Source organism: Hyphopichia burtonii, assembly GCF_001661395.1.
Source record: "Hyphopichia burtonii NRRL Y-1933 unplaced genomic scaffold HYPBUscaffold_4, whole genome shotgun sequence".
NCBI lineage: Eukaryota > Fungi > Ascomycota > Pichiomycetes > Serinales > Debaryomycetaceae > Hyphopichia > Hyphopichia burtonii.
The window spans coordinates 998,995-1,022,444 of NW_017963731.1; the positions used below are offsets into that span (position 1 = coordinate 998,995).

The 23,450-nt window shown below is 36.0% G+C and overlaps 11 protein-coding genes across 11 annotated transcripts; 4 read left to right on the forward strand and 7 right to left on the reverse strand.

The window, feature by feature from the left end:
* The first annotated feature begins 90 nt into the window (after positions 1-90).
* Positions 91-1,393, forward strand: HYPBUDRAFT_153121 (Smc5-Smc6 complex subunit). Its single transcript, XM_020221381.1, has one exon. The coding sequence runs from the start codon at positions 134-136 to the stop codon at positions 1,304-1,306; it is 1,173 nt and encodes a 390-aa protein (XP_020076326.1). The 5' UTR covers positions 91-133; the 3' UTR covers positions 1,307-1,393.
* On the reverse strand, positions 1,024-2,893 carry HYPBUDRAFT_153122 (putative N(6)-L-threonylcarbamoyladenine synthase). The gene has a single exon (XM_020221382.1). The coding sequence runs from the start codon at positions 2,731-2,733 to the stop codon at positions 1,435-1,437; it is 1,299 nt and encodes a 432-aa protein (XP_020076327.1). The 5' UTR covers positions 2,734-2,893; the 3' UTR covers positions 1,024-1,434.
* Positions 2,894-3,408: 515 nt separating this feature from the next.
* Positions 3,409-4,542, forward strand: HYPBUDRAFT_110141 (uncharacterized protein; the record flags this gene model as incomplete). The annotated part of the gene is made up of 1 exon (XM_020218748.1): positions 3,409-4,542. The coding sequence occupies one exon, from the start codon at positions 3,409-3,411 to the stop codon at positions 4,540-4,542; it is 1,134 nt and encodes a 377-aa protein (XP_020076328.1).
* A 1,534-nt stretch (positions 4,543-6,076) lies between these two features.
* HYPBUDRAFT_153123 (uncharacterized protein) lies at positions 6,077-7,675 on the forward strand. The gene has a single exon (XM_020221383.1). The coding sequence runs from the start codon at positions 6,251-6,253 to the stop codon at positions 7,658-7,660; it is 1,410 nt and encodes a 469-aa protein (XP_020076329.1). The 5' UTR covers positions 6,077-6,250; the 3' UTR covers positions 7,661-7,675.
* Positions 7,676-8,203: 528 nt separating this feature from the next.
* On the forward strand, positions 8,204-9,593 carry HYPBUDRAFT_209436 (uncharacterized protein). Its single transcript, XM_020223061.1, has one exon. It carries the CDS (start codon positions 8,303-8,305, stop codon positions 9,563-9,565), a length of 1,263 nt encoding a protein of 420 aa, XP_020076330.1. The 5' UTR covers positions 8,204-8,302; the 3' UTR covers positions 9,566-9,593.
* HYPBUDRAFT_153124 (uncharacterized protein) lies at positions 9,569-10,842 on the reverse strand. The gene has a single exon (XM_020221384.1). The coding sequence runs from the start codon at positions 10,830-10,832 to the stop codon at positions 9,621-9,623; it is 1,212 nt and encodes a 403-aa protein (XP_020076331.1). The 5' UTR covers positions 10,833-10,842; the 3' UTR covers positions 9,569-9,620.
* A 774-nt stretch (positions 10,843-11,616) lies between these two features.
* Positions 11,617-15,052, reverse strand: HYPBUDRAFT_153125 (uncharacterized protein; the record flags this gene model as incomplete). Its single annotated transcript, XM_020221385.1, has 1 exon — positions 11,617-15,052. A coding segment is annotated over exon 1 (3,224 nt), but the record flags the coding sequence as incomplete, so codon positions are not given.
* A 2,958-nt stretch (positions 15,053-18,010) lies between these two features.
* HYPBUDRAFT_149014 (60S ribosomal protein uL2) lies at positions 18,011-18,899 on the reverse strand (the record flags this gene model as incomplete). Its single annotated transcript, XM_020220171.1, has 2 exons — positions 18,011-18,771; positions 18,896-18,899. 2 exons carry the CDS (start codon positions 18,897-18,899, stop codon positions 18,011-18,013), a joined length of 765 nt encoding a protein of 254 aa, XP_020076333.1.
* Positions 18,900-19,568: 669 nt separating this feature from the next.
* Positions 19,569-20,372, reverse strand: SBP1 (Sbp1p; the record flags this gene model as incomplete). The annotated part of the gene is made up of 2 exons (XM_020223938.1): positions 19,569-20,208; positions 20,263-20,372. Coding segments are annotated over 2 exons (750 nt in total), but the record flags the coding sequence as incomplete, so codon positions are not given.
* A 1,179-nt stretch (positions 20,373-21,551) lies between these two features.
* Positions 21,552-22,116, reverse strand: HYPBUDRAFT_139999 (ubiquinol--cytochrome-c reductase subunit 6; the record flags this gene model as incomplete). Its single annotated transcript, XM_020219731.1, has 2 exons — positions 21,552-21,938; positions 22,023-22,116. The coding sequence occupies 2 exons, from the start codon at positions 22,114-22,116 to the stop codon at positions 21,652-21,654; spliced, it is 381 nt and encodes a 126-aa protein (XP_020076335.1). The 3' UTR covers positions 21,552-21,651.
* A 476-nt stretch (positions 22,117-22,592) lies between these two features.
* Positions 22,593-23,437, reverse strand: RPL8B (60S ribosomal protein eL8). The gene has a single exon (XM_020219732.1). It carries the CDS (start codon positions 23,411-23,413, stop codon positions 22,625-22,627), a length of 789 nt encoding a protein of 262 aa, XP_020076336.1. The 5' UTR covers positions 23,414-23,437; the 3' UTR covers positions 22,593-22,624.
* Positions 23,438-23,450: the final 13 nt, after the last annotated feature.

A 23,450-nucleotide genomic window follows, 5' to 3' on the forward strand; every position in this document is an offset into this window, starting at 1 on the left:
ACGGACGTGTGAGTGAGTTAGTTTCTGATGTTATTTCAATGTTTTGATGCTTTATCTATCTTTTGATGCTTTACTGATCTTTCGTTGATTCTTTTATTGATTAATTTCGCCACCTCCGGACCTTGCATTCAAAATGGCATTCCCAAATCAAAACATATCCTCTGAAGATAGTCCGCAGTACTCTAGCGAAGAGAGAACTCAACGAACCAAATCACGGATCCTGAAGACTACAAGAAATCAATTTTCTAGTAAATATGAACGGCTTAGAAATAAGCTTCAGTCTGGTAATAGTATGGCCGAGAAGGGTGAGGCTACTGAGTTGATCCTAGAGCAGTTGAATCAATTGGAGAGTATTTATAATATGGTGCAATTAGAGAAGAATAGAGATACTAGAGTCCAACTTATGGATGCCGAGGCATTACACGATTCCTCCAAACTCGCTGCTATCAATGCTAAGAATATCAAGTTTGGGGACGTCGGTATTTCTTTGAATGAAAAGGAGTTTCTCAAATGTTTGAAGGTATATATGAATCCCGAAGAAGTGAGTGGAACAGACGTGCAGAATTACATGAACGAAGAGGACGAAGAAGCGGAAACACCTGTTACCGGACAGGCAGATATATTTAATTCCTATAATTGGATGAAATTGGGTGCATTATACTTTTCGCAAAGTAACCGTCCTGTTTCAATTGACTTCTTGAATGGGCCATTGGCTACTGAAAGGAAAAGACCGGTTGCAAGGCAAAAGAATATAGATGATACTGGAAAGGGACCTCTCACTACTGCTAGACTGGTTCAGGCAAGTGACTTGAACGTTGACACAGAAAAAAGCACTTCAGATATGGTTCGTCTGGTTTATAGAACATTCAATGAAAAGTCGGGGGGCGAAGAGTATAATTTTTTCAAGTTTTTCATTGATCCAAGATCATTTTCCCAATCAGTGGAAAACCTTTTCTTCACAAGTTTCCTCATAAGAGATGGGAAAGTCAAGCTCACGAAGAATAAAGATGGGATACCGATGATCAAGATTTGTAGCATCCGTGAAGCAGAAGAAGCTAGCACCTCATCAAAAAATAAGACACATCATATAGCTACATTTGACTACCAGACTTGGGAAGGATTGATTCGTACATTCGATATCACCGAAAGCTTTTTGGGGCACCGGGAGACTGAGGCAGATGTAATCCCCAGTGATGACGAAGCTAATTTTGAACAATCAGATGAAGCTGAAGATCTTCACAATGGTTCTTCACAGGTTCTTGATAGAGGAAGTGATGACGACGAGAGTGACACCCAAAGCATTTGATTATTTTATTTTCACTCTGTCATTTCTTTAGCATTTTATATTCTTTACTTCTTTTTCTATGTATTTTTAATTTTTCCAAATTCATTTATATCATTATACAACCTATTTACACGAATATGTACACGAACCTAAAATTTTCTGATCTCATGGAACTCTGCATCTGATACAACAACCCAGCCATCGACGTCGAGAAGTTCATTCATTGGCCATCTTCTAATAGGTAAAAATTTTAAATCTGACTTCACTTTCAAGTTTTCTAATATCTCGATCCCTGCGGTTCCTATCATCACAGCATTATCTGTACACAATGCTATATCAGGAAAATGAAATACCATATCATCTGGAGATAACTGAAGATTGGCGTCATACGTTAAATTTTCGGATAGTTTTTTCCTTAAAGTTTGATTTGCAGCAACACCACCAGAGCAGATAAAGTCTCTGACCCCTGCTAGTTCACCATCACCATTTTTAGATAAGCCATGTTTAAAGAAGGAAATATTGATCCGATCAATGAGATGATCAAAAATAGTCTCTTGGATCTTGTATGCAACAAACTGTTTTGTGACTTCATCAATATTCTGGTCAGGAAAATTAACCTCTTTGAATCTTTGGAGAGTACTTTGAAACTGGGAGAATACAAATTCAACTACGTCAGGAACTTTTAAGTGACTGGGACCTTTCAAAGGTAATCTCATTTGTAGCTTAAACTCATTATCAGCCGAACTGGTATTTATTTTAGAGAATTTAGCCTTGAGTTCTTCCGGAATATTTGCAACATATGTCTCGAGTTCTTTCCCTCTCATGTTACCTTCTATTCCCAACACACGGGCACACTTATCTATCGAATCTCCAGCAGCTATATCCGAAGTATTAATGAGAATCTTATGATCGGTTATGGATTTCAGTAAGACAAGCATGGTGTGACCTCCACTGCACAATAGACTCAAATAAGGATATCTTGGTGGAGCTAGATCAGGTTGGCTTGTCTTTGGCAAAATCGCCGTTAGGACATGACCAAGCATGTGATGTACTCCAATCAATGGTCTGTTCCAGGCAATGGATAGCCCCTTAGCTGTTTGAATACCTGCACTAAGAGAACCCACCATACCTGGTCCTCTAGTACAACAGATTAAATCTGGAGGACTGTTGGAATTCAAGTTATGTTCAGCGCAGAATCCTTGAACCAAGTCCGCTAATGCCATCTGATGGAACTCATGGGCAGCCGTGGGTATAATGCCACCCTCTTTTGCTGAGTTAAGAGTGCTTTTGGATTGGCCAATTATTTTTGGTGGATCATGGGCCAGATATTTGTCAAGCAAGGCCACACAAGAATCGTCGCAAGATGATTCAATCGCAAGAACCCTATAATGGCGAACTAAAGGACCAGCCAAACGGCGACTATGTAATTTCGACGCGTACTTCCACATTATATCATTCTATGCTGAATAATCCTTTATCAGATACTGGTTCCTGGGAAATTGACTTTATACTTGTGGAAACGGGGTTTCAAACAATACTCTTAAAACTTTATTCGACTGGCTATCAAGCACCACGCATTCAAACTGTCTTTTTGATCTTAGAAGAACCTTTCTTCGGGTATAAGTCACTTGTAGCCATTGCTTTTGAAAATTTAAAGGTCTTCGCTTCTGAGAATACTGCACATTAGTTACTGTTTTGATAATTTTCATCAAATAACATTTTAGCACGAAAAAAACTACTTTAGAAAAAAAAAATTTTCAGGATTTCAGCTAGTTTGTTAACGGTTGAATCTCAAACCTACTTGGATAGCGCAATCTACAACATTGAGGTTCATTAGAATCAGTAAAGTTTCTTCTCAGCATCTTTAATTTTTCGTAAAACGAAAGAATAATCCAAGAAATATCAAGATTTCAAGGTCTTTGCCTTTAGTTGAACCAGGGAAATAAAGATAAGCTTAAACTCATAGAACTGCAACCCCTGGTAAATCGAGCACTTGAGTTTGATGAGATCTACTTTATCTGCTATAGAACAAAAATTTTCATTCATTTAGGCTAATATTAGCATAATTCATTCCTTCTAGACATATTTTTTCAGTTATATATTCATTACTTAACTCCTGCATTATGACACAATCTTATACAACCCAGACTATACCGTTTAGCTTTTCACCCCGCAATGATCACCAGGGCCTGACTTCGGCACCGTCATCCCCATCATCACCATCATCACCTTCTGATCCAATAAAGTCCCCTGAAAATGAAACCATATCGCAAAAAGTATCTCCGATAATCAATTGTATGCTAGCCGGTGGACTAGGAGGAGTTGTTGGTGACTCTTCAATGCATTCATTAGACACGGTCAAGACTCGACAACAAGGATTGCTGTTCAATCCAAAGTATAAGAATATGATTCCAGCGTACCTCACCATTTTTAAGGAAGAAGGATTTTTCCGAGGTCTCTATGGAGGTTATACACCTGCTATTCTTGGGTCTTTACCTTCTACAGCGGCATTTTTTGGTACTTATGAATATACTAAGAGAAGATTTATCAATGATTATAATATGAATGAAACTGTGTCGTACTTTATTGCAGGGGTATTAGGTGATATGGCATCTAGTATATTCTATGTTCCTTCTGAAGTTTTGAAAACAAGATTACAATTACAAGGTAAGTATAATAACCCTTACACTAAAGGATGTGGTTATAATTATAAAGGTTTAGGAAATGCAATCACCACTATATTCAAAACTGAAGGTACTTCTACATTTGCTTTTGGGTATAAAGAAACCCTCTTTAGAGATTTACCGTTTAGTGCACTTCAATTTGCATTTTATGAACGTTTCAGACAATTGGCAATCTATTATAATCAATCTAGTGACTTGGCTATTCCTTTGGAATTGTTTGTTGGGGCCGCTGCTGGTGGTGTTGCCGGGACTTTAACAACTCCTTTGGATGTGATCAAAACTCGTATTCAAACTGCTACTGTAGACTCGTCTGCTGGTAATAGTAGTATACCACAAACTCAAAATGTGAAAACAACCACTAATTTCATTACCAAATTACTAAATAAATCCTCCACCATTAAAGCCCTAGGTTCCATTTACAAAAATGAAGGTATCTTAGGAATGTTTTCCGGAGTCGGTCCTCGTTTCATTTGGACTGGTATACAGAGCTCCATAATGTTGTTATTGTATCAAGTTTCCTTGAAAAAATTCGATACCTACTTCCCTGATGGTATCGATTCATCAGCTTTTTGAATCCCTGAGCCTGTACTAACAAACATTTCCACAAGTGCATTTTAATAATTGGGTATTACTGCTTCAATACTCTTTTAATAATAGGGTGATACCGACTATCGTCCCATATATATTTCATGACCTTATCCGTGCTTTTTTGGCCTTTGCCTTTTTTACTTTCCATGTTTATGACTTATTATTAATGATGAGATATATACAAAAACAAAAAAAAATTGGGATTATCACAATCCAAATCTTTAAATCCTGACATCGCAGGCAGTGTGCTTTCGCTAGGAGCCCATGACATGCTTACATATTTATTGAATAACCTAAATCTTCGCTTCTTCTGTACATATTACTTTCTTAATTAGACTCATATAAATCAGCTTAACTGAATATAGATTACTTTTACATCTTCGCAGTATTTATTTTGTGCTTAGGATGCGTTTGCAGGATCTTTACTCCACTGATCACCCTTCCCAGGCGCAAGTACTTTCCACCACAGTTGATTAACTTACCATTTCGAGGAAATCCCTTGACTTTACTTGATTCATGTGAAACACAGAATACCTTCCAATGATCAAATAGGCTAAAATAAAAATGTGGAGAACCTCCGGCATCTTGAGTTGTATATAACTTTCATTAATTTTCCTTTTGCCTTATCTTGTGTTGTACGTAACCTTAATTCGCCTTCATTCGCCTCATCTTATATTGTGCATAAGTTTATTCCGCTTATATTCACCATTCTTCCAAACAAGCTCTCAAAAGTGACATGCTCCCTTCTGGAAACTATATCCACCAAGCTCATCATCTCAACCAACTTATCTCACTAGTACGCATATCACATGGCGATGGGGCTCCTCAAAAGGTCTCTTTTTTTTATTTTTTTTTGCAGTCTTCATAAAACAAAGACATTTCGCGACGAAGCCTCAACAAACCTAACTTTAGCATCATTCTCTATTGTCATTTCGTTAAATTAAATGCATGACAATAAATATCAGAGGAGCCCGGGACTTTCCTCTTTGGGGATTCGATCCAATTGTTCTAAAAATGCTGCAAACATCCGCACTCGTTTTTTCTCTCTTTTTTTAGTTTATTAGTTTATTACTGTACGACAAGACCAGTCTGAAGGTCACCACCACTGACCCAATACGACCGTTACCTGATGACACAACCCTGATTATAAAATATTTCAATGCACTGTGTCTGGTTTGGAAGATTTGCATATTTGTAGATTTTTTGAAGATTAGTGAGCCGATTTCGTTGGCTTGTGTAAATAAACTTTAGCAGTGCAGATGGTGGTTCCATTGGAAACCACAAAACTCGGGGTAGCAGCAGCTACGAAGGTTGGCTGAAGTTTAATCGTATGCTATGATTGGCATTTAAGGTTTATTCTCTTTGGGGATACACCGAAATGTTTGCGTTTACCAGAATGGTTAACATGGACCAAAGAGTAGTTATCTCCACTCTTCTGGGACATGTTAAAGTAGTTTTACAAATAAGGTCCTTTTCCTCTTGAAGTAATTATGATTTGGAAGTTTGGAAGTGCTAGTGTTTCCAGTGGTAGATCTATTGCATTCTCCAAGTAAGGAAGTTGGAGAATGGAGAATTGAAAGGCATCTCGTACTGGGAGGTAAATCTCTTGAGCCGAGTTCATTGCTGTATAAATAGTCTCCCTTTCACGGTATCATGGCTTTGGAGAGATTGAGATGCCATTCAACGCCATAACATGAAAATACAACTCCAGTCACTTTTCTTTCTTTTCGCTTTATTACAAGTCACCTTATCTACTCCAGTGGGAGTGAAGCTACCCACTGAAGATGATTTTTATACTTATTCTGGTGATCTTGATAAAATCAAACCGGGGACGATTTTGAAAACGAGAAATACTCCTAGCAGAATTAGAAGTATATACTTCCCGGTAAATGTCAAGAATTCGTGGCAATTGCTAGTTCGTTCAACTGATTCCCACGACAATCCTAATGTATTTGTCACCACGGTTATTGAACCTTATAATGGGAATTCTTCGAAATTACTAGCCTACCAAACTGCCGAAGACTCCAGTAGTCCCGATTGTGCACCATCTTATGCTTTCTTGTATGGTGCCAAAATGTCTACTGTTACAACCCAAGCTGAAATGTTATTGATTCAAATTGCTTTGGATCGTGGTTGGTATGTTGTTTCTCCCGATTATGAAGGTAGCAAGGCTACGTTCACCGCTGGGCGCCAAAGTGGACATGCTACTTTGGACTCCATCAGAGCAGCTCTAAAGTCAGGGAACTTGACAAACATTGATCCAGACGCTCAGGTTGGTATGTTTGGCTACTCTGGGGGGAGCCTAGCAAGTGGACAGGCCCTTGAGTTACAACCAACCTACGCTAAGGACTTGAAGAAGCATCTCATAGGTGCTGCGCTTGGGGGATTCGTAACAAATGTCACAGCCACTGCCGTAGGTGTTGAAGGGACCTTATTTGCTGGTTTGACTGCTTCGGCACTCGGAGGTTTGGCAAGTGAAAATGACGACTTGAGAGATTTAATTGATGAACAAATCATGCCCGGTAAAAACGAGACATTCAGCGAGGTCTTCAAAAAATGTATGCTTGATTCCATTACCTCGTATGCCTTCCAGAACTTTTTCACGGGGCCCTATAGGTATTTCAAGGATGGTTGGAAAGTCTTTGAAAAAAAAATGGTGAAGGAAGTAGTTAATAATAGTACTCTTGCCCTCCATAGTAACTCGACTCTTCCAGAAGTCCCTATTATGATATTTCATGGCTATAATGATACCATTGTGCCTTATGCTGAAAACTCACCCAGAGTTGCAAAGGCTTGGTGTGATAGGGGAATCAAATCCTTAGAATTAAATCTGGATATGGGTGGACATATAACAGAAATATTCAAGGGTATTCCATCCGGCTTCGCTTGGTTGGAAAGGGTTTTCAGTGGTGAAAAGCCTCATGATGGTTGTAAATTTAGTTCTCGAGAATCTAACCTTGACTACCCAGGAGTTAACTCTACCATTCATGACCTCCTAATTTCTTCTGCAGAACTGATCTTTGGTTTTGAAATTGGACCAGACGGTGAGCATATAGAGAGAAAGCTATTAAAGAAAAGACAAGCTTTCCTTGATTTAGACTAATGATATATATACCGCTTTTAATGTTTTGTATAATGTTTTGTATAATGTTTTGTATAATGTTTTGTATAATGTTTTGTATAACGGTAGTAACATTTTTTTTGCAAGCAGTTAATTCTTCAGTAATCTTTTTAATTTTCGACTTCAATAGACTCCATCCTAATAAAGAATATGCTTACTAACTGCTTCTAGTAGCTGCAATCTTTGTTTCTGTTTCTCCAGCTTTTCGTACTACTCTGTAAGTAAGAACGGGTTTTGTTGCAAAAATTGATTTCTCAAAAAAAAAGTTTGCCGCTCTTGAACTTAAACTACATCTACATCCTTCTTCTCCCAAATAAGAGATCCCATATAGAGACTATACAATGAGTCAATTTGATGGTAGAGTTTCCTCGTTCCCCTTGAAGAGCTTTTCCATAAAACAGATGGGTTCTGATAACTGGAGCCATGTCACGAAATCTTCGCTTACCATTCACTGCGATTTCCTGGATCCAGTTAAAATAATATCTCTTCGAGTCAGTAACCAATCAATAGTATGAATTACCTATTTCTTCTTAATTTTTGAATAGATGTCTAACTTCTCGACCTCTTTTTCTTTAGGAATCTTTACGTATTGTGCAAGGAAGATACACGTCCTTTTACGTGAAAATGATGGCAGTTGCAGTAAAGCAGTCAGAGAATAATACAATAATCAAGCGTTTTCAATTGAATTTCATGGATCCTAGCCATCTTGAACGGTTCTGTTCATTTATAGAGACAAATTTACCGAACACACTAAGATATGCTGACTCCAAGGCGTCTCAGTCTTTTCAAAGTCAGCAATGGTCTCCTGCTCAAAGTCAACAATGTTATCCGACTCCACAATTACCTCCTCCAAGTCTGTTATTTCCCCCTAGCCAAACCTCCGTTCATAAAATCCAACCCAAAAATGCTAACATGGCTTTTTCTCAAACCCAGAGTAAACATCCTCATCCACATCAGTTTCATTCTCTATTTCCCGTGTCGATTCCTCCTATTCAACAATCATTAGAGCCTCGAACTCAAGCTTCTTTCCACTCTTTTAGTGAAGAAAACCATAAATCACCGATCAATTATCCTCTATTACGCCCTTGTCTACCAAAGAGCAATATCTTATCAAAGCACTCACAACACAATAGAATTAGCACTGAAGGCCGAGATAAGTACAATTCTGATAACCTCCACCAATTTGAAACGGACAGCTATTTAAACACTCAGGTCAATCAGCATACTTATTTGTCACCTCCATCATATTCGATTGCTAGCCAAAAGCAGGAAGGCATTCTGAGTCATAATATTAACCAATCGCAACCATTGACAAACCCCCTGTTCTGGCAGACAGTTTCTCCTCCACGGGAAAGTTGGAACAAATACTTGGTTAATAATGACAACCTAATGTATCCACACAAAACAATGCATCCTCAAAGCCAAACTGATCCTGATGTGAGGTTGTCAGTTCAGAATATCAATTCACGCCCGGATAAAATTGAAAAGAATAGCCTAGTGGCAGACTTTTCGTCACAGACGAGAAAGTCTGTCTATGGCCATGCTGTGTCTCAGTCGAAAGCAGTCGGTATACCTAAAACTAAAACAAATTCTCAAGAAGACCTGGTTAGCGATTCAATCGATAGCTTACCATTTAGTAAAGGTTATGGTGAAGGGCTTAATAGTCAGATAAAAAGCAAAAGGTTGCAACCTTCCATAAATACTACTGATAAGGTATCAAAACCGTGTTGCACGAGTAGAAGAGGTTATTCCTCTAGTGGTCAAATCACCAAACAAATTAAGAAATTGACTGATCGAGAATTAAAGCAGTTAGTTGTTGAAAAACTAAAACAAGAAGAATTTGCTGCTTTCGTTAAAAGAATTGAAAAAATTGCATACGGAGAATAAGAGGTGAGTCTATAGATTTATAAAGAATAATAAATAAATAATCTAATTGAATTTTCTAACGGTATACCTTTATCCACTTCTTCACCACAAGTCCATCCTCTTGTTCGAAGTCTTCTGATATAAGCTCATATCCAAATATCTTTGGAAATATCCTAAACATGATGGCCCAATATGAAACACAAGCCACCATACACATAATTGCAACTATTGCAAAATTTGGCCAATTTTCTAAACCTTCTGGGTTGGGGCTCTGGCGAGTGGCAAGAGGAGAAACCGAAAGGTAGGTAATGATTAATAACACCAATACCGTACCGATGTAAGATGCCCTAATTGGAGCCTTTACGTGAGGATACCTTCGTCTAATAATGAAAATACCTATTGTAGCTAAACCGATGAATATCTGGTTTGGATAACCTTCTAAAGAAACGATATAACCATAAATATCTTTACCGGGTGAGCCAAGCACTACGACAGTTGATAAGAAGCAGCTTAGGATTATACTTGGCATTGGGGCATCTAATGGCCAGTTTGAGGCCATGACTTGTGAAAATGGTAGATAACCTTCTTTGAAAACCTCCTGACTGGTCCTGGATATGGTATATAAAACAACAAAGACGTTTCCACCAGCGCAAGATGCAGCAGCGAATGTTAAAAACTGTTTACCGAATCTGTAACCAAATACTTTTTCGAAAAGAAGTGATCCAATTAACTTCCCACTACTTCTGATTTCATCGTCCAGTATAACCACCAAGTAAGCAATATTAGTAAATACGTAAGTTATAGTAACTATTATTAATGATAAAGGACCGGCAATCTTAAAAGTTCTCACGGGGTCTTTAATTTCGTTAGACACAGTATGCACAGAGTTCCATCCTGCGTATGCAAAGGTAGCTTTAATAACAGCACTTGAAAACTTGGATGTAGATATGGATGTCTTAACATGGAAGAATTCGTTCCAATGCAAATGGTTCTCGAGCTTTGTGATTGAATAAGGAAAGAAAGAGGTATATATGCCCGTCATAACCATAATGACTGCCAACCCCAACTTCAACAAACCCAAAAAGTTTTGAATTCTAATTCCATGGGTCACACTCAACCCATGAATCAAAGCCGTTACATACAAGAATAATAAACCAGTAATTCTGGTCTTGTATTCGGTAGGTTCAATTCCAATAGCTTGTAAGAAGTATTCCCCAAAAACAAGAATATTCAGAATTGTAAATCCAAACATAACTGAATAAACCAGGAAAACCACAGTTGCAAGCATATGGGGTTTGTCATAAATGAATTCTAAAAAGACTTTGGTTCCGCCACTTCTGGGTATTAATGATCCCAACTCTAAGAAAACATACAAACCACTAAATGCTAGGATTGCAGCAATAATCCAGGCCAATAAAAAGTAAAATGGTGAGCCACCGCAATCCTCGTAGATACCACTCGAGACAGCTAAAAATCCAGACCCAAGAATACGACTAATAAAGAGAACTAAGGTGGAAAATACTCCCAAGTGCCTGCCCTGGGGTGATTCCTCCAACTCGGCTAAATACGTAATGTTTCCATTCAATTCCGTGGATGGTCTCGTATAATCGTCATTGTATGGAAGTAGTTCCGTTAAACTAGACTCTAAATCTTGGTTAGTTGAGTTTCCGGAGCTGTCCACCTGAACTTGGATCTGCTTGGAATCTTTATCTTTTGGAGTTTCCATAGTCGTGTTATATTAGGTAAAAGAGTTGCAAATCACTCTAACTCCAATGATCTTTCTTTCAAGTTAATTCCCAACACTATGTAAACAATATCTTATCTGAAAAGGGCGGAAATCGAATTCGACTATCAAACAGCTGTAAAGAACTCTAGCTTCAGTTGTTTGTTTGTCTGAAATCAGCTTCAATTTATCTTTTCCAGATTCAGCTGTGGCGATAAGGATTTTGGTATTCACACACCCAGTTTTTGGTTGCATCAGACTTTCCTACAATGGAATCACATTCGAACCACACTGGCGTACTAAATAATAAAGTAATTTTATTAATTATATATAAAGATGACTTTAATGTTGGTTGTTCACCAGTCAATCAAATATTTAAAGCAGATAGAAAGGGAATAACGCCAGAGATAGCGGGATTTTCTTCAAGAAAGAACGCAATCAAAAAAGAGAAATAAATGAATAAATAAAGTATGGATTAATTATTAGTTGAGTTTACTTAGACAGGGATTTAGTGTTCTTTTTTGCAACGTATGATTCCTTTGCCAATTTTGTCAATGCGTCCAATTCACCACTGTTATCACACATGCTGTAGAATAAAGAATTCTTATTTGCGATCAATACGTATGGATCTTCGTATTCAACGACTTTACCAGCATCCATGACCAAAATTTTATCGTAATCAATAATAGATCTTAATCTGTGAGCAATGGTAAGGATGGTGGAGCTTGAAAATTCATCACGAATAGTTTTTTGAATGGTTGCATCTGACTTATAGTCGATAGAAGCAGTGGCTTCATCTAGTAAGATAACCTTTGGACTTTTCAATAATGATCTGGCTAAACACATCAATTGTCTTTGACCTTGAGATAAGTTGTTACCTCCTTCAGTAACGGTGGAAGAAAGGTTCAAGAATTTATTTTGGTTTTCGTTAATTTCACCAAGATTAGGCTCATTTGCAGTAATCAAATTAACTCTCTTCAATGCTTCAAAAATTTGATTATCGTCGTATTGATCAAATGGATCTAAATTGGATCTAATAGTACCAGTGAAAAGAGTTGGATCTTGAGGAATGATTGTAATGGCTTGACGTAAGTTTCGTAAACCAATCTTGGTGATATCAACACCATCAATAACAATAGAACCACTTTCTGGGTCTAAGAATCTAAAGAAAGCAGTGATGATGGTTGATTTACCAGCACCTGTACGACCAACAATACCAATTTTATTATTAGGTTCAACATGGAAAGTAACATTTTTGATGACTCTTGGTAATTCTGGGGCATATCTTAAAGAAACATCATTCACTTGAATTTCACCTCTCTCTGGCCATGTTGAAGGAGGTTCGGTCTCAGGAATTTCTCTTGCAGGTTCTCCTTCGATTTCAAGATATTCTTGCAATCTTTCAACTGAATTCATGTTCATTTCAACACCAGCGTAAAGACGAACAATCCACAAAGCACTTTCAGAAAAGGCAATAGCGTATGATAAAGATAAACCTGCTAAACCAGCATCAATTCTACCAACAGACAATAAAACGAAAATACCAGCAAAAAACATGACCAATGAACCAACAGCATCAATACGGAAAGCTAGCCATCTATTAGCAACCCATAAGTAGAAAAATGGCTTATTGTTTTCATCAATTGCTTTCAAGTTTTGTTTCATGAATCTCTTTTCAATACCGTATGCTCTAATCGTAGCCACACCAACTAATGATTCGGAGAAATGTTGATGGATTGGGGATTTGGTTATAGATTCGAATCTCTTTAATTCTCTGGAAAGAGTTATATAGAAAATTCCAACCAAATAGTATAAGTAAGCAATGATAAAAGCAAAAATGACAAAACCAGGGGTGATGAAGATAATAAGACCTAAAATTGATACACATTGAACCAAACATATGAAAACACCTTCGGAACATGGGGTCAAATCTTGATCAACAGCTTCAATATCTTTAGAAAACCTATTCATAATACGACCTTGAGGGGTCTTATCAAAAAATCTTAATTTAGCATTCATAACCTTATCCAAGACTTGTCTGAAAATTCTGTTAGATGCAGTGATACCGGCGAAAAATGTCACATAAACTCTGAACGAAGCCAAGATAGAATAACTAATACCAATTGCCCCATAAATTAAGATGTAATACATAGTAGAATGTTCTTCTTTATATGTTTCTAAAGTAGTGAAAGCTTGGCTGATATGATGATAAGCACCAATAAAAGTACGAATCAAAGGTGAGCCTGATACCTGAGTACCATCATAAACATTGCTGATACCTACTAATGACAAAACATTCATTACCTGAGACTTTTCACTGCTTAAGGACCAATTTCTCAACCACCATGATTGAATTATATAAGCACCTTGAGAAGCACTGAATGCAAATAAGACAGCAGTCCAAGTAGGCCAGCCACCAAATACTTTAGCATATCCTTTGTAAACATTTAATCCCACAACACCTTCGGATTTGAACTCTTCCTCGACCAATTTACCATCAGATTTCACAGGAGCATCTTCAGGATTTTCTTGTTCAGCTAAAGCTTTCAATTTATTTTCAATTGTTGCAGCCTTGGCTTTCAAGTTCGAGTTCTTGTCTTCCAAAGATTTCAAATTAGTTGTTGATTGATTACGAGAATTTAATACTGATGTCTTAACCAATTCATCATCACCTAATTCGCCACTATCTAATAACTCTTCAGGAACACCCTGTGTTTTTACTTTACCATTATCCATTACGATAATCCAATCAGCTTTTTGAACAGTTAAAGCAACATTGTGCGAGACTAAAATACAAGTTCTGCCTTGCATCAAAGGACCTGAAATACAATTTTCATAAATCCATAAAGCAGTATGTGAGTCGACAGCTGACAAACAATCATCTAAAAGAATATGTCTAGAATTAGAGTATAAAGCCCTAGCCAAAGAAACTCTTTGTTTCTGTCCACCAGATAAAGTAATACCTTTTTCACCAATTTCAGTAGAGTCACCAGCAGATAAGATTTGTAAATCTCGGGTCAAACCACAGGCTTCAATTACTTTATCGTAACGATCTTGATTGAAAGGAGCAGAAAAAGTAATATTATTTCTGATTGAGTCATTCAATAACCAAGCAGATTGAGAACAGTAAGCAACGGATTCAGTCAATCCAGTTTCAGGGTCAACGATCAATTCGTCTTTAGGAATGATACCAGGTAAGAAAACTTTACCACTTGTTAAATTCATTTCACCTAATAAGGCTAATAATAAAGATGTTTTACCTGCACCAGTTGGACCAATAACAACATTCAATTTACCAGCCTTAAAATCGATATTAAGATTTCTCAATTTAAAGTCATCTGCAGAAGATTCATTCCAAGAGAAAGAAGCGTTTTCAAAACCAATGTAAGGAGAATTTGGACCTTTTTCTTGGCCCAATTGCTCGTATTTTGAAGTTTCTTCTTCTTCTAAGAAGTCACCAATTCTATCAACGGAAACTTTTGATTGTATAACATAAGCAGTCATATCTGATAATTGATCTAATGGGGATCTCAATAAAGTAAATAAGGACAATGAGGTGAACGCAATTGGAGCAGTCAAGGTATTACCTTCGATTATGACATATACGTAGAAAGAAAGTAAAGTGATTAAAGTAGGGGTAATGAACCAAACGAAAGCACCAAAACACCAAACACCAGTTCTCCATTTTAAGTAAGTTAACTCTTCTTCTCTTATTTTCATTATATTTGAAATGAAATTATCTTCCCAAGCAAAAAATTTAATAATTCTAATACTTTGTAAAGTTTCATTTAATTTTTGAATTCTTTTATCAGTGATACCTAACATCGTTTTTTGTAAACTAGCAGACCAACGAGCTAATTTATAATTAAGAGGTAAAAGGGCAATAATTGATAATGAACCAACCAAAGCACTCCAACCAATCAATTTATATAATAATATAACGCAAATAAAAATCATCAAGATAGAACTAACGAAAAAATGTAAATAACCACAAATTTCTGAAACTTTGAAAGCATCAACAGACATTAAATTGATGATGGCACCTAATTCTGCAGTACCAGGTTCAGAGCTGTCATCTTTTTTATCATCTTTAGTATCTTCTGTCAAACCATTAGAAGATTTACTTTTAGCATCATCTTCATCCGAAGAGTCTTGAACAGTGGTTTTTCTTCTCAAAGCTTTGGCATAGATCTCACCAATTAAAATAGCTTTCATTCTAACACAAACTCTTCTACCAAGGAAAAGAGAACAACCACTACAAATAGAGGTGATAATTTTGGTGACCGGCATTAAAATGACTAAAGTCCAGGCAACATTAGTTGGAGTGACGGAAGGATTTTCAACATATTCTAAAACCTTTTTCAAAAGTAAAGAAGGAACAAAAACAAGTATTGATTCACAAATTGCATAAAATGCTTGAATTGCAAATAAAAGTTTAAAATGGGTGAAAAGTTTAACTGCAAATTTAGAAGTCGATTTTGAAGCTTCAAAAGATTTTAAAATAGGCAATGCATAATCATCATAGGCCAATCCCCAAATATCAGTTTTTTCCAAAGGTTTTCTATAAGCCAAAAAAATCAATTTATCAATCCAAGAATAAGTTAAGAATGAGAAAAGACTTGAAACTTTTTCGGGAGAAGGGCTTGAACCATCACTTGGAACATATAACTGAGCAGGTTTATCAGCAATTTTAGCAGAGAAATTAAGTACAAATAAAACGAAGGTAATGGTAAAGTCAATGATGTAATATTTACGAACCGTTTCATTTGCGACATGCTTGATTAATGCTGATCTGAAAGTAAGGATGCTTGGAATAAGTTTGAATAAATATGAGAAAGTTGAATGAGCCCATAAACTTGGTAAACGAATGACAACTTTTTTCAGATTTATCACTCTAAAAGTGGCAATAATAGATAAATAACTCCAGAACATGACTTTTGTAATTGGGATAGTGAGATTCCCGCTCCATTCTTTCTTAAGGTCTTTAACTAAGAATAAACTAATTGATAATCCAAGTTGGAAAAGAACCAAAAGAAATTCTAAACTAACTCTAAATCTTTCTCCGCCACTTTTATACACTTCATGGATACTTCCATGAGGGGTACCGTCTTCGTTAGTATGAGATAAACGAATCAAGTCAAAATGACGTTCTTTAATAGAAGTATTACTAACTTCTTTAGAAGGAGCATAATTATCTCCGATGGCACCATACGCGTCGGAAGATGCCAAAAGAGGTTGATTCTCATCGTTGGTTAATTGAATACTCTTTTTAAATTTATACCATGAACCAATAGATTTAGATAACAATATCAAAAATGATATTAACCCAACTAATGCTGGTATACCGAAATCCAAATAAGAATCCTTAGCACATTTAGTAACATCATCATAATGCCATAAAGGGCATGAGCCTGATGTCACCGGAATCGACAGGTTTAGACTAGACTCCATGGAATTACTAACAGAACTAACTAGATATATGAAATATCAGTAAAGAAAGAAATAAAGAAGGAAATTATAATTAGATAGCCTTCTATTTAAAAGAAAAAAAAATAGATTATTAGAAAATTGGCAGCGCACTAGTTAATTTTTCAGTACGAAGGACGGCATACAGTGCGCGAGATGCCTGTTATCTCTTTCCCGACTTTATTCTTGTGCTTTCTATTATCACCTCTAACTGGGTCTTTGGCAACCTGGTGCATTGTCTGGAAAGGAATAGTGACTCAGACTGAGCAAGCCCTGGTAAGGGCAAGTACAGTACTTTTTTTGTTTTCTTTGCAAAAAAAACCGATGGAAATTGGTGCATGCCTAAAAACGAACGGCACTATGACAGAAGCGGAATATTCCACAGAGCATTTAAGCTCTTATTCGGGCTATTGAAGCATCAACGATCAAATATGATCGTTCTTGATCTGGGAAATTGCAGCTGCAAACACCGTGTAGCACCAGACTGCGTCTCAAACCTACGGGCACGTTAATTCGACGGGCTACTATGATTCTGCGGACACGTTAGTCATACGGGCATTCGAGAATACTGAAGATACTGCGGCCAATTGAATTCAATTAGATACATGGTCTCTGCGTATTGTGATGCTGTGACTCATATTTGTCCTCTCCAATTGCCAGAATAATTCCCCTGTTGGTGCAAAATATTTGCAAAAACGGTAGACCGATTTCAATTACCCCAAATGAACAATTTCCGAGGTGAGGATACTGCTTTGATTGGCTGGGGGAATCTTGGAGATCCTTGGAGAATGCAGCCGATGCTCTTGTGCTGTATGCTGTAGGTGATGGTACAATCCGGATCGGGTTGTACTTACGAGTTTTTTCGGGGATACCGTTGAAGGGCTCTGATTTCGCAAACTCACATAAGCAAACGACGCTACCGTTAATTCAACTGATGGTTAATTCAACTTCGTACTACAAGCAGAATACAAGGTACAGAAATACAAGGTTACTGTAATATATTAATGCACAAAGGATATTGAAAAAAAAAATAAGCCTTATTTATATAAGAAGTAGGACATTATTAAATAATCAAGTAATCAATAAAAATAATTCGTTGACTTAATATATGATAAGTTGGAGTCTCCCCAAATGTAATTATTCGTATTCACCAACAATATCATGTTTATTCATTCTTTTATTCATAAAACGCTAGGGAGAAAGGTCGTGTGAGGAGGGATGGAGGAAAGTTCATTAGAGGATAATAAAAACAAGATGAAGATAATTATAAATTACATTTAATCTTGAGTTTTTTGAGTACCACGTAATAAACCGGTTCTTCTGGCAGCAATTAAACCAGCTTTTTGACCAGAAACAGCACCTCTAGAAATAGTAGAAGCTTTACCAATATGTTGATGGTTACCACCACCATGAGGGTGATCAACTGGATTCATGGCAACACCTCTAGTCTTTGGCCAAGAGTTACGTTTAACCTTATATTTATGGAAAGCTCTACCAGCTTTCAATAATGGTTTATCAATTCTACCACCACCGGCAACAACACCGATAACACCTCTGGCATCAGAGCTTAAGATTTTTTTGGCACCAGATGGTAATTTAACTCTGGTTTTACCTTCATCTGGGTTGTGACCAATAATGATAACGTAGTTACCAGAAGTTCTACCTAAAGCACCTCTGTCACCAGATTTTTCTTCAACATTGGAAACAATGGTACCTTCTGGTAAAGAAGATAATGGTAAAATGTTACCAACATTTAAAGAAGCTTTTTTACCGGCGTAAATGAATTGACCAGTGTAAACACCTTCATTAGCAATAAAAGTTTCTTCTCTTAATTTGTACTTATAAGGATCACGGAAAACAACTTTAGCTAATGGAGCACCTCTACCGGCATCATGAATGATTTGCTTAACGACACCACGGATGTAACCATGACGTTCAGCATAATCTAAGGTTCTCAATTTAGCAGCACCTTTATTTAATCTGGTGTGAGCGGTGAAGATTGAACCAGCACCTTTTCTTTGGTTACGAATAACTCTACCTGTAATGATGTTAGTATTTTGTTAATCTTCATCGAATATAAGCTTGAACATGGTTTCCTGGGTACTTTCCTCCCGTGGACATCGCTCATGCCGTATGGTTCATTAATATCACTCTAAACATACCCATTTTTGATGTTGAATTAGTTGGTTAATCAAGTAAGTACAAAATTCGCTACTTTTTTTTTTAACATTTTTTTTTTCACTATTTTTTTCGTCTGATGAAATTTTCCAAAATGCTTGTTAGGAACGAGAAGTATGTGGAAATAACAAATCGGTGGTTGCCGGAATTCAGGATATCCCGCTTCACGTGATGCGCGCCATACATTCTTCCAGTTTTTTGAAAGGCAACTCCGACCCAGTCTGCCACCGGAAATCACCTCTCAAGAAAACAGTCACCGCTCAATTTTGATAGTCACGTGTATACGTCTAGGGCTCCCCGAATTGCAGCAAAATATTCGTCACAGTATTTGCAAGGGTTACATTAATCTAGTTTTGATTTTATTATATTTTACTTTTATTTCGAAATTTTATGTATTTATACAAGACGGTTTCTTTATCATTAATGATAATGACATACATATAATTCAATAAACATAATCAAGCATGTACTATAAAAGGAATCAACAATCAAATGAAAAAAATACTTCAATAATAACTTAATAAATTAAAGTAAATGATAATTCCTAAAGCCCACTAGTACATGCAAAGATATTAATTCATAACATAACTCTTTCTTTTTTTACGCCGATTGAACTTATTGAGCTGATTCTTCAGGGGTAGATTCACCTTCTCTTTCTTTAGTATTAATGGCAATATCAATAATAATTTCTCTACCATTAATATCTTTACCATTAAATTGAGCAATGGCTTGCTTTTGAGCTTCTTCACTAGAGAATTTAGCAAAAGCAATACCCTTATTGTGAGTTGGTTTACCTCCAGCTCTACCTCTTTGAAATCTTTTTGGATATCTAACGGTTGGAACATGAATCCATTTTGGTTTCAATTCTTTGAAAAGATTGCTTAAAGTTTGAACATCAACTTTGTAATCTAAATTGGTAATGAAAATGGTATCCTTAGAAGGAGTCCCTTCAGGAACTTTTTCAGTAGCATCTTTAGATTCTTTTTCTGGGGTAGTTTTTTCTTCAGTCTTCTTTTTAGTGGCATTAGTGGCTGCTTTTTTTTCAGCGAGTTTCTTTTTCTTTTCAGCCTTTTTAGCCTTATAAGCTTCAGTCTTAATTTGTTTTTCTTCTTCAGTTGGAGGTGGAACTGCTTTTTTAGTATAAATATTTCTACCTTTGAATTCTTCACCATTAAATTTTTCAATGGCTTTATCGGCATCGTCTTTGGTTTCAAATTGAACAAAAGCAAAACCTAAGTGTCTATCCACGGTTTTTTTACCGAGTTTAAAAGTTTTACTTGGGATATCAACTTCAGTACTACAATTGTTAGTATCAAGCACTTCTTCACTAATTGATTCTTTTCATACATACACCTTTAAATCCTTGAAGAATTCTCTAACTTCTTCTTCGGTGGCCTTGTAATCAACATTACCAAGATAGATTCTATCTTCAATGACTTGTTTAGTAGCTTGTTCAGACATATTCACAATTTAAATCTCTTAACAACAACAAAAAAAAAAAAGAAGTTACTTAATGTGGGCTTGTTTATTCACAGGGGGGGGTTATTTCTTTCCAAATTAAAAGGTTAGAAAATATTCTTGACTTAACTAGAGTTGTATCGACTCAATGAAGGAATAGAAAAATCAAAAAAGAGAAAAGAAAAAGGATATAACCACAATAATAACAAGAGAATTCCGGTTACATATATATTGGGAAATCCTAAACTCGGATGGCAAATTCGAAATTTTCAGCCAACCTTCCTTATTTTGCGCGAACTATTTTATTTGTTTTACATTGACCCTAGTGTGACTTGAAATGGTTCTGGTCAACAGCCATTGGGTATCAATGGCCAGTGATTAGGAGTTGATTGGCAATGCAAACAAATGAAACAGCCTGTTGTGCCAACCTTGGTTGTTGTTTGGATTGTTGCGTGGTGGTGGTTGTTTGTAGGCTTAACAACAGCAGAACTTTCGAGAAATTGAATTTATTCACGTGACCCGCGAGTTTGTCGCAAACATTGTCGAAAACACGCTGCGACACACCTGCTTTTTGCGGCCATTGCTTGATTTCATAATTTCTATCTATATTTATATACGAATTGAAATACGATTTACCTATTAAAACACCGATTGGTATGTGTATTCTATTAAAGCTGTTGATATGTGTATTGTATTGAAGCTATTGGTATGTGTATTGTAAGTCTGCATAGATAATGGTTTTAAGGCAGCAATTGAAGCCATGATTTTTACTGATTTATCACCAAAATCTTACCAAATAGATGCAACTTTACTCACTATGTGAGCGGCTAGTTGCAAATACATTAAGATAAATTAACTACAATTAAGACTAACTAATAAATATGATAATTAAAATCAGTAATGATATATATAGGCAGAAGAATGGAAAAACAAACCAACTACTCTAACGATAAATGTAAGAAATTCAATCAGGTTTGCAAGTTCTGTCCTTGGACAAGTTTTTTAGATGAATGAAAATAGGAGACAAAAGAAATAAAAGGCAGATATAAAATGATGAAAGATCATTCTATAATGTTAAATCAATGTATTGTTTAATTTAGTTTTAGTTTTTTTTTTTATTTTTTTTTAATTTTGGGGTTTTTAAATTTTGTTTAAGACTTTTTATATGTATTATGAAGCTCAGAATATATCAGAATAAAAGATGGTACCTTTTATTCCATTTATTGGAATAGTTATGTACAGTTGGTATACTTTGTATACCTTGTATACTTTTTATACTTTCTTATCTTAATTTGTAGAATAATCTTGGAGCAGCACAATCATTAACACAATGTTGTAAATGGAAAAATTCTTCAACACAATCTTCTTTATAATCTTTTTGATCATAATCTGGTTCTTCCATTTCTTTGGTGACTCTTTCAACACATTCTTGGAAATGGTGATTGTAAGATTTACAAGCAGAACTGTTGACACATTCTTCACGTAAAGCATCCAATGGATCTGGTTGTTCTTCTTCATCTTCATCGTCTTCATCTTCATCTTCATCGTCTTCATCTTCGTCATCACCATCTTCGTCATCACCACCTTCACTAGATTCTTCTTCTTCCTTTGGTTCTTCTTCGCTAGATTCTTCTTCTTTTGGTTCTTCTTCACCAGATTCTTCTTCTTGAGGTTGTTCTTCTTCTTCTGGTTCTTCAGCGTAAACAGCTGGGAAGGTAGATTCTATTAAGTCTCTGAAAAATGACATGTTATTAATATATTATTATAAATGTTGGGTTGGAAAGGGAAAAAGATAAGGATTTTCGATAAAATGCTACAATTAAAGTTCTTTCAATATGGAGTAATAATTGGAAATGGAGATTAAAACTGAAGATTGTAAATATAAATATTTCAATTCTTCACTTTTTTTTTTTTTTTTCCTCTCTTTCTCTAGTTTTTTTTTTGGTTTGTTAGTGAAATTGTTTGAGAAAGTCTACTAATAGCGGTTTTACTAGTTAATTGAGTAAAGTATTACAATTTTTATGAGAAAAAACCTTGCTATCATTGGCTAGTTTTTATGTGCAGGGAACAGCAGGCCCATACACCAAACGATCACGTGATTAATAATTATCACGTGACAGTGACTTAATGGAAAACCCAGCTTATAGGATAGACAAATATTTGGTTTACAAATCAAATTGATACAGATAATGTATTAAGTATATAAACAAATGATTAAAAGATATAAGAAGTAAATAATTCAAATGGCATTAAATTTATTTAGCTTCGTTAGATGGTTGTTCTAATAATTTTTGTTTTTTAGCTTTTTTATCATTGGCTTTAGAACCCATGATACCACCACCCCAGTGTCTTCTAGAGTCTTCGTATTTTTCAATGAAGTTAGCATTGATGGTAGAAACTAATTTAGCTAATTCAGCTTCATCAGCAGAAGAAACTTCAGTTAAAGCAGCAACAGAAGAAGTTTTCTTGTGAACTAAAGTACCTAATCTGGCTTTACCTTTAACAATGGCGTATGGAACACCCATTTTTCTACATAAAGCTGGTAAGAAGATAACTAATTCAATTGGATCAACATCATTAGCAATTAAAACTAATTTTGGTTTTTTGTTTTCAATTAAAGAAACAACATGGTTTAAACCATATTTAACATTAACTGGTTTTGGAGAAACGTCTTTGGCGTTTTTACCTTCAGCAACAGCAGCAGCTTCTTTAGTTAATCTTTCTTTCTTTTCAGCAGCAGTTTCTGGCTTGTATTTGTTGAATAATTTGAAAGTTTGAGCAGCAGTGTTTTTGTCCAAAACGTTTTGGAATTGGGCAATAGCTGGAGGAACTTTCAATCTTAAAGACAAGATTTTCTTTTGTCTTTGTAATCTAACGTATTCTGGCCATCTAACAAATCTGTTTAAGTTTCTTTTTGGTTGGATGTTTTGACCAATACCAAAGTTCTTTGGAGTGGAGTCAATCAAGGCATTTTTTGGGGTAGAAGCCTTGGTGGATTTGGCAGCTAATGGAGCTGGAGCAACTTTTTTACCTTTTGGAGCCATCTTTACTTGGTTTTGGTGTTGTTGTAAAACAAGAGAA

Excerpts from the sequence above, each read along its gene's own strand:
- HYPBUDRAFT_209436 (XM_020223061.1), top strand. The coding sequence starts at position 8,303 with ATGATGGCAGTTGCAGTAAAGCAGTCAGAGAATAATACAATAATCAAG.
- HYPBUDRAFT_153123 (XM_020221383.1), top strand. The coding sequence starts at position 6,251 with ATGAAAATACAACTCCAGTCACTTTTCTTTCTTTTCGCTTTATTACAA.
- HYPBUDRAFT_153122 (XM_020221382.1), bottom strand. The coding sequence starts at position 2,733 with ATGTGGAAGTACGCGTCGAAATTACATAGTCGCCGTTTGGCTGGTCCT.
- RPL8B (XM_020219732.1), bottom strand. The coding sequence starts at position 23,413 with ATGGCTCCAAAAGGTAAAAAAGTTGCTCCAGCTCCATTAGCTGCCAAA.
- HYPBUDRAFT_153121 (XM_020221381.1), top strand. The coding sequence starts at position 134 with ATGGCATTCCCAAATCAAAACATATCCTCTGAAGATAGTCCGCAGTAC.
- HYPBUDRAFT_153124 (XM_020221384.1), bottom strand. The coding sequence starts at position 10,832 with ATGCTTGCAACTGTGGTTTTCCTGGTTTATTCAGTTATGTTTGGATTT.